Raw genomic sequence first — 12,604 nt, forward strand, 5'->3', positions numbered from 1 at the left:
TTTTATTTTTTATTTTTTATTCATTAAAGTAAAAAATATATTTTTTAGAAAGAACATAGAAGACGAAAATTAGTCACGACTATTTTTTAAAATCGGATTTTTTTGATTTTATCTCGGTACGTTTCTATTTACATTCGTAAATCGCTCGTAAAACTAACTAATTTTTTTTTTTGCCTAAATTGACATTTATTCAACTTTATTACAAAAGAGTTTATTTTTAAGAGAATGCGATGCTGATTAATTACACAAAGAAAGAATAGTTTACAAAAAAAGTATCTTAAAGTTTCAGTTTAAAAGAAAAATAAATAAAATAAAATGATGTAATTTAAATACACGGTCTAAAGTCCGATGATTTATTGGACGTGACTTATCGAAAAGAAATAAGTCAGACAAAAATTTTTTAAGAACATTCTAGACAGTGGAATTGAATATTAAATTTTCTAGAGAATATTCCAGTGGGATGAGTCGAGAAAGAGGTAAATAATAAATTAGATGATGTAATAAAAATTAGTTAACAAGTCAGGAGAGCCTACCACAATCGACACACGTGGAAAGCTGAAAGTATTGGACCGCTGGCGATTGCACGGCTGAGGAACATCAAGGCCAACGGCTTCTATTCGCAAAGTTGAGCGAACTCTTATTCTAAACGCTCCAAGTGGGACAAAGATTTTTAAAACAAAAATACATTTCCCGATTAGGCTTTCATTATCTATTAATTAATCGGGAAGTTTATCTTTGAGAGAAATTTTATCTTTTATGTTTGTCTTAATTGTTTTACTTCACTTTTCAATTATTTTCTTGAAATAATTCCAGAATTTAAATCAAAACTTCTAAAAGATTAAATCTTTTAGTTGTTGTAATGAAATAAAAAAAATTTTTTTTAATTATTAAACAAATTTTATTGAAAAATTTAATACCATAATAAAATTAAGGTCTTTTAATTTAATAAGACCATAAAAAAACTATGTTAATAATTGATACAAATTTTTTAGTAAATGTAAAAACACCTTAAGCCGTTTAAAAGTTATACTTGTGATTTTTACGGTAACTTACAAAAAAAAAGTGTATAAATGCTTATTTATTAACTATATGCACATTATTTTGTACTCAGCGCTGCATTAAATTCCATTTTTATCAGGCGTTTTGATCTTAGTCTATTTAATAGAAAGCAAAAAGAAAAAAGAAACAATCTTAATTCACCACTCGTTGAGGTAACTACTTTCCAGAGTATTAAAGACTTTCAAATTTTGACTGAAGCTGTAACAAAGAAAGATTAACAATTAAAATTAATGAAATAAATACATCAAGTCAGAATAAAAAAAAGTTCCTACCCTTTGAAAGCATTAGCAATCTCAGCGACCTTGGAAGGAGAGCAAACAATGGTAGTTTTGCATTGTTTGGGATCAAAAAGCGGCTTGATGTATTTATTAGCCACGCGGTTCAAGTCTTTAATGCTGACGGTGTAGATCTTTTGGACCATCGAGCGGTTGTAGTCGTGGAAAACGTTCTTAAAGTATGATAATAGAGACTGAGATACGGCGTCTCCGACGCTTTTCTCTCTCTCGACGATTTCGAAGATCAGAGATGACTTGGCGGAGTCGTAGAGCAATCGCTCCCAGGAATTCTCGGTAATGAGGCTGCTCTGTGATTCAGAGATTATAAATTTTAATTTTATGGTCTATTAGCGGTAAAATAAACGATATTCTGGTTATAAAACTTACGACAATGGCTTTAGTTTCCTTGTACGCTCCAATTACATCCGTGGATGCATAAAATGTCAGGTAGAGCAAACCTTCGTTTGGTTTTGCGTATAAATTGCAACCGTATGCAAAACCTTGGCCTCTAACTTGTCTCCACATTGGTCCCTACGAATCAATTTTAAATTATGATAAATTATTATGAAATAATTATTTTATTTTTAAAAATATTTACCTCAACTTGAGTTAAATACTGAAGACAAACAAGCAAAGGAGCTAAGTCTGGACTCTCAAAGTCATTAAGACAAGGTCCAGTTTGTGATAAATAGGCAGACTCTACACATCCAAGTCCTAGAACACAACCTTCCAAGGGTATTTCTTCTCTTGGATTCATTAATTTCCAATCAGGTGTCACGTTCAATCTAAAAAGTAATAAAATAGTTGTAAACTTTATCCGAGTTTGAAAAAAAATTACTTTATAATCTATTATTAAGAGAATAAGTAAAATTTTGTGGCCAGTGTATTTATATGATAAAATAGATTTTTATGGCTAAATTTGGTATCGTTGGAAAAGTCTTGACCTGGAGTTGTGCCTTTTCATCGTTTCATATCATTCTCACTAATAGTCAATTTATAATGATAAGTATTTAGGCTGCATTCGAAAATGCTCTATCTCTAGAGACATAGTTTATAAATGACCCCGTATCGTGTGAAATATTGATATTTTTAGAGATATAAGCTCATCCTGATATTACACTCATCAAGACCTTTCATTTGAGTACCCACATCAATTTTTCATATATTTATATTTATTATATATATTTATATATGAATAATATATCAAAATGCATGTGGGTACTCAAATGAAAGCTCTTGATGAGTGTAACATCGAGATGAGCTTATATCTTCAAAATATACAGGGTATCCCAGAAGTAACGGACGCCATTGTAGCATCTGATAAACAAAATAATTCTGAGACAAAAAGTCCTTAGCTATTTTTCAATCAGACGCATAGATAATTAATTATTAATTAAAATAACGTCTTTTTATGCGTTAGAGAGAGAGCACTAGTATCCAGTCTAGTGCGTTCAAAGCGAAGACGATTGCACGTGTGAATGTGTAAGTAAATATGTGTGACTACGTTAGCTATAGAAGCTAGTTAGTCATACAGTTAGTTGTGTCTTTGTTTGGCACGTACTTTACTGGACACTGGCGCTCTTTCTCTAACAAATAAAGAGACGTTATTTTTAATTAATAATTAATTATCTATGAGGTTAATTAAAAAATGGCTAAGGACTTTTCGTCTCAGAATTATTTTTTTCATCAGATGCTACAATGGCGTCCGTTACTTCTGGGACACCCTGTATATTATATATGTATATATGAAAAATATATCAAAAATGCATGGGGGTAATCAAATAAAAGCTCTTGATGAGTGTAACATCGGGATGAGCTTATATCTTTAAAAACGTCAATATTTAAGAAAGTACAATGCAATTTAACAAAAGTCATTATTTAATAAAGCAAAATCTTATTTATTCTTAGTCTAAGTCCCGGCAGTCACATTGTGACTGCAAGTTTGCTAGTCTATATTATTAAGAGAATAAGAAAAATTTTGTGACCAGTGTATTTATATGATAAAATGGATTTTTATGGTTAAATTTGGTATCGCTGGAAAAGTCTTGATCTGGAGTTGTGCCTATTCATGGTTTCATATCATTCTTACCATTAGTCAATTTATGATGATAGGTATTTAGGCTGGATTCGAAAATACTCGTATTTCTAAATACATAATTAAGAAATGGCCTTGTATCTTGTGAACTATTGACATTTTTAAAGATATAAGCTCATCCCGATGTTACACTTATCAAGACCTTTTATTTGAGTACCCACATTAATTTTTCATATATTTATATATATTATATATATTTCACAAATACCATATATGTAAAATATATAAAAAATGACATGTGGGTACTCAAATAAAAGGTCTCGATGAGTGTAACATTGAAATGAGTTTATATCTTAAAAAATGTCAATAGTTAAGAAAGTACAGTACAATTTAATCAAAGTCACTATTTAATAAAGCGAATTTTGTTTATTCATAGTTCACAAGTCATGTAGTGACTGCAAGGTTGCTAGTTATTTACTTACTTATTTTTATCAAACGTATCAAAGTTGTCGAAATTAAAGAAAGTCCACCAGGGCTTGTACAACTCAGTAACTTGGGCGCTCAATTTATCGACATTAGTCGCCATATACAAAACCATGTTGTCTTTAGCAGTCAGGATCTTCATGACAGCTTCTACTTCAGCGACAACTTCTGCTTGGCCTTCTGGCGTTCCCAACCTAGTGGCCAATTTCGTCAGGAATTGTTGCTGGCGCAGTAAGCTCGAATTGAAGTGATTGCTCTCTGTAATCCCAAAGAAAATAATTAATATCTGTAATTGTATTATTACGACGTTCTAATTAGCAAATTGTCTAACTCCATTTTAGAAAATCTTCCATTTGTTCGAAAAAACAATTAGTTAAAAATTTATTATCACTTAAAAAAACCATTTAATATCTAATAGAGGTATAATATTTTGGTTTGGATCATTCAAATAATTTATAATTGGACTATTTCTACATCAAAATATAATTTATATCAATGAAAATAAAAAATTACCTTTACTGTATATCAATCCTCGCATCAAATCCCCAGTGATTTTATTCCCTGCTTTTTTGCACTGGGTTATTTCATTCAGCAGCTTTGAAGAAATTATTTTCAATCTCTCAGGTGTGAATTTAGTGTCGTACAGTAATTCTTTGATCCATTGAACGCCTTTAGGATATTTTGACAATTCAAGCTGCGAAATTTAATCATAATTTTTTTTGCGTTGTATAAAAAATTTAAATTTAAATAATTTACACTTGAGATAAAAAAAAAAATATTTACCTGCAGCATTAAATTAACACTGTGACTGTAAGCACCACAAGTAAACCTTGAAGGGCTTTCAAAGCCCATCCTCAAGCTAACAGCAATGGTATCAGCTTCTAATTCCGCGACGACGTCTTCATACGGCACTAGCTCTCCGTCTCTATTAATAGGACACTCTCCAATGGCTTCTAAAATCAGCGGCATGTAAGGTCTAGCTTCCTTGGGTACCTTGAGAGTGTCCATCACCACGAACAAGTAAGCAAAGTTAGTGTTGACATGATCCAAGTAGGTAAACAGCGACAACTTGTTAACATCAAGTCTCGGGTGCTGATCACCGCCTCCAGTGGTGAAGCTGCGGATATGATGGAAGTTAATCGAATCAGTTCCAGGAACCGGGACGCTGCTCAGAACTTCATCAGGAATGGGAGCATCATTCTGCTTGACAGCTTGCAAGTACGCTTTTTCTTTTTCTTCAAGCCCTTCTTTGCCCAATTGTTCAATTCTTTCTGCAATGCGCTTCTTCTCCTGCTCGTCCATCTCCTTCTGCTTGGCAATACTCGGCGTAGCATTAATCACCGCCGAAGGAGCGTCGATCAGATACTTCTTCAGCAAGTTAATCCAGAAACTCGCCGGTTCCTTGCCCAGCTTCTTCAAGTCCTCGATAGTATTCAATCTCTGCTCCAAGTCACTGACATCGCGGCCATAGAGCGCGTCGCCGATCAGCATGTAGGTGATTGCATCATGAGGCATGTTTTCCAGGCTGCTGAGAGTCTCCAGCTGGTGACGATGGATAACCGTAGCCATTCTTGGCATGTCTATCCCTCCGTCGACTTCATTGCTCTGGAGAATGTCCCCTAGAATTTTGGTCAGGTGGTTCTTTACCAACGGAATTTTGGGAATAGGAACTCCGCTGAAGGACAACTGGAGCATCGACTCGGAGTTTTCCGTCAGGTAGTAGTCGACGTTGCAACAGTACGGATCATCAATTTCTACAAACTCTTTCTGGATTGGACTCACCGAATTGTCCGTGAGATACTTCAGCAAAAGAGAGCAAGCTGTTAATTCGTAAATCTCGGTTATGCCTGAAGGCCCGCGCCAGCCCACGCTGACTATTCCGTTGTCTTCGTCATCGCACGGGTAAAGAATGTCGTTGACGACACTCTCGGTGAACGGGGGGATTGGCTCATGCCAAGGGCGCTCGAACAAACCACGACTGCCTTTAGAGAGGATTTTTTCCTCCAACGGACGCAGAGCTTTGAAAACTTCTGCGTGCTGGATCTGTCCGGTTATTATTATTGTCAGGTTCTCGGGCCGGTAGAATTGACGGTGAAATTCTTTGACCTTCTCGTTGTTTGTACTCTCTCTGAGGTTCTGCATTATTCCACCAACTACTGACTTGTACCCGCATTTTCCGGGGTACATTGCGCGGGTTAGTTCTGTGTTTGATAGAGTTTTTCCGGTGTTCTCAGTACTTTGCATCTCGCAGTAGACTACTCCGCGGTCTTCGCCTTCCCCTGATATGTAGTGGACTTCTGTGAGGTATGCTGAGTCCTAGAAAATTTTTTTAAGTTTTATTTTTGACATAAATTAATATTTAAAAAATATTTTTTAATTATTGTACAAATAGAATTTAAAAAAAAAATTTTCTTTACTATTATTCAGTAAAAAATAGTTAATCATACTTTTATTTTACACAGAAAAAAAAAATTTCTTGACTGGAGAACAAAATTCTTAGAAACTTTTCGGGTACCTGAAGGAAAACCAAATTTGTGTTGGCCGAAGTAAAAATTTTTCTTGAAATTCTATTCTTGGTGGAAGTCATTTTTTCTTAATTCAAATTATCATAAATACTTGATACAATAAATTTTTATATTTGATCAAGATTTTTAGATACTTTAGGGAAGCAGTGCCACCTACTTCAGCTGAGAAAAAAATTTTCTCACCTTGAGAAAATTTTTCTCTTGAATATTTGATACCCATTTTATATTATTTTAGCGTTTAATTATACATATTGAATGAAAAAAATGATTCAATATTATTTGATCTTCCTATTTGACATGTTAATCAATAAAAATATTAATGAAAATTTACTTCTATCAAAATATTTAATTTTTTGGAGCAAGAGAGAAATTTTCTCAAGACAAGAAAATTAACTTATATCAAGAACTAAATTTTTTGGAGCAAGAAGCTGAATTTTCTCAAAACAAGATTTTCTTGGCTTAAATAAATTTTCTTGGATCAAGATACGTATTTCTTAAAGCAAGAGAATTAATTTTGTTGAAATAAGTGAAATTTCTTGTCGAAAAAAATTTTTTTTTCACTCAAAAAAATAATTAGGAAGAAAAATATTTTCTTGGCTCAAGTGAACCTTTTTTTCTGTGCATTTAAAAAATAAATTACTACTGAGAAAATATTTTTTAAAAATTGCACTTGTAATTTTTTTTCAATTTTCTACAAATGAAATTTTTTAAAGTTTTTTTTTATAATTATTTAAGAAAAAAAAATCTAAATTGACTCACTGTTAGATTAGGAAAAAGAATATGATCTAGATAGATAGGCATCAGAGTAAGAAATCCCTCGCTGCCGACAGTAGTCATCGTGTAATTAGTATGATCTCGATCGGTCCAAGCATTAGTCCCAGAAGCGAGACATCTGTTTCCCAGAAGGTCCAGGACTCCTTTGTAAGGATAGTCCTCGCTGCCCAAGAAAATCAAGTGCTCGAGGGTGTGCGGCAGCCCATCATCATCAAAAGCCTGAGTCGCTGGAATTTTATTTATAATTAATTATAATAAAAATAGTTTTGTTTATTTATGTCTGTGGAGATTTTTAGGTTAAGCGGTAGTTACCGAGACAGAAGTTCCCTCCGACGATAGGGCCGTCGACCTCGCCAATACATATTGTAATCCCGGTTTTAGTGGACTTGTATTTGTGAACCGGGATGGTATCGTTCGCTTTTGAGGAACAAACCAGCTCAAAACCGCCCATGTTGCTCGTTGGAGAGTTGTCTACCGGAGCCATTGTGTTCAAACTGATTACTGGCTTGAAGACAGAAGCACACTGTCGAAAACCATAACCAATATTTAAACTGGCGGTTTCCCGGCTGGAGTTGTCAATTTTTCAAATTTTTGTAATACTAAAGCTAGCCGACGTTTTTAATTTTTTTTCAAAAATTAAATTAGAACAAAAAAATATTTTTTAAAAATTGCACTGACAGTTTTTCAAGTTTTTTACAAATGAAATTTTTTTCTAACAATTTTTTCAATACAAAAAAATTCTAAAAATTTTTAAATGTCGGCTAACAATTTTCATCAAATTTTTTCATCCTTAAAAAATCTTTCATGGGGAAAAAAAGTAAATTATTAATTAGAATTTTTTTATTTTTTATTAAAAAAATTATTTGAGATCAAAATTGCAAATTGATTTTTATTTTTTAAAATAGATTTATTTTTAAATTAAAAAAAAAAATATTAAATCTACGGTGCAATTTTTTGAGTCCTAGATATGTTCAAATTACCCCAATTTCAGATAAAAATAAATTTTATTATACATTGATTTTTTTTTATTATCTAATATATATTTTAAAATATCAATCTGTTGATATTAGTAGATAAATAAAAATATAATAGAGTAAAGTAAATAATAATAGTTATTATTTAGTAGCTTTAATCCAATCAATTTCTAAAGCCGCAACGCCAGCTTGATTATCCGGCAAATAAGGTCCCATATCAACTTTAAGTCCAATATTTGTAATCGCCGTTAAATCCAGCGGATTTTCTTCTACAGGTAACTCACGTCCGCGATAATACGGTTTAAAATCAGCCAGCGGTAGTTTTATCGTCGAGAATTCATTTTCTGGTGCCTTAAAAAAAAAAATTAAAGATATATAATTTAAAAGATAATCTTATAATCAAGCTAATATAAAAAGAATAATTATAAAAAATTAAATTACCGTAAATACTTGCCCGAAGACCATCGAATTATTATCAATAATTCCTCTGTGTCTTAAAACCATTTTGTACCTCAAATTAATGCCCTGCCCGCGACACTTTATCGTCACATAATTAAAATCCTGGAGATTAAAATTAGTATCACAGCGTACAGCCGTGAATCCCATTTTGTTCGGCCGCGGGTTGAACAGGGAGAAGAAAATAGCTCGCTGAACTAGTTGAGTCTTTTGGATCACCAGAACTGCCTTGGACATCCCCGCCGGTTTAACAGTGTCCGAGTACTCTGTCCAATTGCTGACCTGGTCTGTCCGCGTGAAGTCGAATAGTGTTTGCGTAACTCTATTTCCAAAGATTTTTATCAATTATAATTATATTATTGCTCTAATTATAATCAGGGCTAAATTCTTCTATAATTAATTTAAATCAGGATGTTGTAGACCAAGATGATGTTATACTTTTTATTTCACATGAAAATAGTTAATTATTTATTTGTTAATTATTTAATTGTTAATTATTTATTTGTTTGTAAACACATAGGTGCCTGATGATGTCAAAATAAAATTGACGAAACGTCGCATGTTAAAATAAATGAAATAAAAAACATAACATCATCTTGGTCTACAACATCCTGATTTAAATTAATTAATTACAATTATTGTAATAAATTTTTAAGTAAAAAAATATTTTTTACCCAGTTGCTGAGGCTACCATGTCATACTCCGGACCGATTTAAACTGGCTGGCTAATAAAAATCCCCGGGAAATCGATTTACAAAAATATACTCTATATCCTTGTATACTTCCTATGCACAGGACTATAAAATATGATAAAAAAAAAATTATTTAACATTTACTTGAGGTACCAGTCGTACCAAAGACGATGAAACCAAAATGTCTATACCTATATACACAATATTTTATAAAGTTCGCGTGTCACTGTCTATTTTATTAAAGTGTAATCGAGCGTGTTCTATTTTCATTTATTTTATGATATTTATTCCAATAATTTATTTTATTACAAATGTTATATTACATTACTCATTACTCATGTATGAAAACATTAATTTGTATCTAATATCTAATTTGCAGTACGCATAATCCTAGTTGATCGTTAATAATGTGCGGATTTATTTGGCAGCTGTAATTTTGCGAATAATTACAATAATATTTACATAAATGCTTAAATAGTTGCGACAATCGTTTCAATTTCGAGAGCTGACACGCCGTGTTGCTTAAATGGCGAGTAAACACCGCCGAAAACTTGTAAGCCAAACGTCGTTATGTTTGCTGTGTCCAGCGGAGTTCCATTCAGTACTTCCTGGCCTCGATAGTAAGGTTTGAAGTTTTTCAGGGGTAAACTTATTGTTGAAAACTCCTTATTTGTCACTGGAACCTGGAATAGAGATTTATTAGTAAAATTAGGGATTTTCTAGGGAAATAAATGCACAGAAAAAAAGGTTCACTTGAGCCAAGAAAATATTTTTCTTCCTAATTATTTTTTTGAGTGAAAAAAAAATTTTTTTTGACAAGAAATTTCACTTATTTCAACAAAATTAATTCTCTTGCTCTAAGAAATACGTATCTTGATCCAAGAAAATTTATTTAAGCCAAGAAAATCTTGTTTTGAGAAAATTCAGCTTCTTGCTCCAAAAAATTTAGTTCTTGATATAAGTTAATTTTCTTGTCTTGAGAAAATTTCTCTCTTGCTCCAAAAAATTAAATATTTTGATAGAAGTAAATTTTCATTAATATTTTTATTGATTAACATGTCAAATAGGAAGATCAAATAATATTGAATCATTTTTTTCATTCAATATGTATAATTAAACGCTAAAATAATATAAAATGGGTATCAAATATTCAAGAGAAAAATTTTCTCAAGGTGAGAAAATTTTTTTCTCAGCTGAAGTAGGTGGCACTGCTTCCCTAAAGTATCTAAAAATTTTGATCAAATATAAAAATTTATTGTATCAAGTATTTGTGATAATTTGAATTAAGAAAAAATGACTTCCACCAAGAATAGAATTTCAAGAAAAACTTTTACTTCGGCCAACACAACTTCGGTCTTCCTTCAGGCACCCGAAAATTTTCTTGAGCCAAGAATTTAGTTCACCAGTCAAGAAATTTTTCTTTCTGTGTGGATACTCACTTCGAAAGTCTGCTCATAAGAGGTGTCGTCGTTTGAAGCAAGCCCTTTGTGTCTCAAAACAACCTTGTAATGCTCGTTATTGCCCTGGGCGCGACACTTTATTTCGATATTGGTGTATCCGCTTAAATCCCAGGTAGTAGGCATTCGTACTCCGGCAAATCCGGCTCCGTTTGGCTGGGGGTTCAAGAGCGTAAAGAAAATTCCGCGTTGAAATAATTGAGTTTTTTGTAGAGTTAGTACGGCTTTAGACATTCCTGGCGTTCGAACGGTGTCTGAAATTTCTGACCAATTGTCTACATTGCTGGCCGTTGTGAAATCAAATAATGAGTACTGATTTCTGAAAAAGTTATTCTTTTTTAAAGTTTGTCTAGAATTTTTTGTGACCATTTTTGGATTTTATTTAATATGTAAATTATTTTTTAAAATTGCATTTGTTGTAATTGACAATTTTTATGTATAGAATTTTTTTGTTAAAAAAATTATCAAATAATTAATTTTATTTTCAAAATTTTTTACAATCAATTAATTACCCTTTGACGGCTTGTGTCCATGTTACCCCCATCATGATGCTAGCAATCATGTGAGATAATCTCATTTTTTAATTTTTTGTACCTGAAATTAAATAAATTTTTTAATTACTTACAAATTAAATAAAATAATTTTATAGTAAATTATTTTTATAAAATATTTCAATTTTTTTAATTTTCGCGCATATTTCAATTCCGCGTTCCACCTGAGCGCGCATGACACGTGACTAAAGATGGCGTTTCAATATATCGGCATGAGTACGGAGGTTTTTTATTTTGTCATTAGTCCTTATTGACTAAACCACGTGAATTTACATAAATATTATCAAAAGTTTTCAAAAAAGTGAAATAAAAACATGGAAAGTGAACAACGTGCATTTTTTGACGCGGAATCAAATTTTTGTTCTGATTGTGGATCTATCTTACCTCTTTTGCGAGAATTCAATGGTGTTGTTTGTTATATTTGTAAACGTGAATGGGGTCCAGAGAGTGAGTAGTATTTTTATTTTTAATTTCATGACCTATTCCTTTGATTCATGTTTTGTTTCTGTTCTCAATTCCTAATTTAAATTTAATTTATGACATTAAAGTTAGCAGTCACTTAATCATTTTTTAATTTTTTTTAACAAATTAATTTGTTCTAAAAAATTGCATTTTTAATTTTTTAAAATTTCTACATGTTGATTTTTTTTTGCCATAATTTATTTGTTTCAAAAAATTGTTTTTAAAAAATTGCATTTTCAATTTTTTAAAATTTCTATATGTTAATTTTTTTTAATTTTTTTTGCCATAATTTATTTGTTAAAAAAATGATTAAATATCTGATAATTGATTTTTATATTTAATTTGACTTTTTAGGATTTGGATCAATGGCGCTAGATATTACGACTAATTTTAATAATAAATATACGTACGAAAAACCAAAGGCTGAAGATAAATCCTCGGGGCCACAGATTGAGAGGAAATGTCCTCAATGCGGTAATGACAAAATGTCATATGTTACCTTGCAATTACGGTCTGCCGATGAAGGACAAACTGTATTTTATACGTGTCTCAAGTGCAAGTAAGTTTTTTGATTAATTATTTAAATACAGCAATGCAATTTTTTTATCAGCCGAAATTAATTTATTTTTTTATTTTTTCAGATTCAAAGAAACGGAAAATTCATGAGTTTTTATTGACAATATAAATTTTATTCTAGAAATTATTTATAATAAATTTTTTTAATAAATTAAAGTGGGAATTTAAAATGAAATAAATTAAAAAAATTAGGACAACGGTTGACCCTAAAGGCCATTCCTGCAACTTCCTATAACTTCCCGCTAATTCCATACTTAAGGGGGTATTCTAGCGTAGAATTTCAAA

General features: G+C 31.6%; 4 protein-coding genes across 7 annotated transcripts; 1 reads left to right on the plus strand and 3 right to left on the minus strand.

Annotated features, from left to right (window-relative positions):
• Positions 1-1,134: 1,134 nt before the first annotated feature.
• On the minus strand, positions 1,135-7,672 carry LOC123273190 (uncharacterized protein C05D11.1-like). Its single transcript, XM_044740505.1, has 9 exons — positions 7,464-7,672; positions 7,137-7,378; positions 4,636-6,168; positions 4,366-4,546; positions 3,852-4,110; positions 1,933-2,119; positions 1,722-1,865; positions 1,332-1,642; positions 1,135-1,257 (listed from the first exon to the last, which is right to left on the minus strand). Exons 1-9 carry the CDS (start codon positions 7,633-7,635, stop codon positions 1,197-1,199), a joined length of 3,090 nt encoding a protein of 1,029 aa, XP_044596440.1. The 5' UTR covers positions 7,636-7,672; the 3' UTR covers positions 1,135-1,196.
• Positions 7,673-8,104: 432 nt separating this feature from the next.
• On the minus strand, positions 8,105-9,495 carry LOC123273267. Its single transcript, XM_044740650.1, has 3 exons — positions 9,256-9,495; positions 8,567-8,903; positions 8,105-8,476 (listed from the first exon to the last, which is right to left on the minus strand). Exons 1-3 carry the CDS (start codon positions 9,273-9,275, stop codon positions 8,267-8,269), a joined length of 567 nt encoding a protein of 188 aa, XP_044596585.1. The 5' UTR covers positions 9,276-9,495; the 3' UTR covers positions 8,105-8,266.
• A 41-nt stretch (positions 9,496-9,536) lies between these two features.
• On the minus strand, positions 9,537-12,238 carry LOC123273266. Of its 4 annotated transcripts, none has more exons than XM_044740647.1 (4): positions 12,154-12,238; positions 11,243-11,324; positions 10,713-11,049; positions 9,537-9,956 (listed from the first exon to the last, which is right to left on the minus strand). In XM_044740647.1, the coding sequence occupies exons 2-4, from the start codon at positions 11,305-11,307 to the stop codon at positions 9,744-9,746; spliced, it is 615 nt and encodes a 204-aa protein (XP_044596582.1). In that variant the 5' UTR covers positions 11,308-11,324; positions 12,154-12,238; the 3' UTR covers positions 9,537-9,743. The 4 variants fall into 4 exon arrangements, with proteins under 4 accessions (XP_044596582.1, XP_044596581.1, XP_044596583.1 ...); XM_044740646.1 differs by lacking the exon at positions 12,154-12,238 and adding an exon at positions 11,666-11,747; XM_044740648.1 differs by lacking the exon at positions 12,154-12,238 and adding an exon at positions 11,666-11,728 and having other exon boundaries at positions 11,243-11,330.
• Positions 11,473-12,489, plus strand: LOC123273276 (DNA-directed RNA polymerase I subunit RPA12). The gene is made up of 3 exons (XM_044740675.1): positions 11,473-11,728; positions 12,098-12,302; positions 12,385-12,489. Exons 1-3 carry the CDS (start codon positions 11,596-11,598, stop codon positions 12,407-12,409), a joined length of 363 nt encoding a protein of 120 aa, XP_044596610.1. The 5' UTR covers positions 11,473-11,595; the 3' UTR covers positions 12,410-12,489.
• The last annotated feature ends 115 nt before the right edge of the window (positions 12,490-12,604 follow it).

This window comes from Cotesia glomerata, linkage group LG10 (genome assembly GCF_020080835.1).
Source record: "Cotesia glomerata isolate CgM1 linkage group LG10, MPM_Cglom_v2.3, whole genome shotgun sequence".
In the NCBI taxonomy this organism is placed as follows: domain Eukaryota; kingdom Metazoa; phylum Arthropoda; class Insecta; order Hymenoptera; family Braconidae; genus Cotesia; species Cotesia glomerata.

Coding starts and splice junctions, on each gene's coding strand:
- LOC123273190 (XM_044740505.1), bottom strand. CDS start 7,635: ATGGCTCCGGTAGACAACTCTCCAACGAGCAACATGGGCGGTTTTGAG. Junction 4,547..4,635: donor GTGTTAATTTAATGCTGCAG/GTAAATATTTTT, acceptor TAAATTTCGCAG/CTTGAATTGTCAAAATATCC. Junction 1,643..1,721: donor AGGAAACTAAAGCCATTGTC/GTAAGTTTTATA, acceptor TCTGAATCACAG/AGCAGCCTCATTACCGAGAA.
- LOC123273267 (XM_044740650.1), bottom strand. CDS start 9,275: ATGGTAGCCTCAGCAACTGG. Junction 8,904..9,255: donor ATGGTAGCCTCAGCAACTGG/GTAAAAAATATT, acceptor CTTTGGAAATAG/AGTTACGCAAACACTATTCG. Junction 8,477..8,566: donor TCTTCGGGCAAGTATTTACG/GTAATTTAATTT, acceptor TTTTTTTTTAAG/GCACCAGAAAATGAATTCTC.
- LOC123273276 (XM_044740675.1), top strand. CDS start 11,596: ATGGAAAGTGAACAACGTGCATTTTTTGACGCGGAATCAAATTTTTGT. Junction 11,729..12,097: donor ACGTGAATGGGGTCCAGAGA/GTGAGTAGTATT, acceptor TTGACTTTTTAG/GATTTGGATCAATGGCGCTA. Junction 12,303..12,384: donor TATACGTGTCTCAAGTGCAA/GTAAGTTTTTTG, acceptor TTATTTTTTCAG/ATTCAAAGAAACGGAAAATT.
- LOC123273266 (XM_044740647.1), bottom strand. CDS start 11,307: ATGAGATTATCTCACATGATTGCTAGCATCATGATGGGGGTAACATGG. Junction 11,050..11,242: donor TGGACACAAGCCGTCAAAGG/GTAATTAATTGA, acceptor TAACTTTTTCAG/AAATCAGTACTCATTATTTG. Junction 9,957..10,712: donor CTTATGAGCAGACTTTCGAA/GTGAGTATCCAC, acceptor TCTCTATTCCAG/GTTCCAGTGACAAATAAGGA.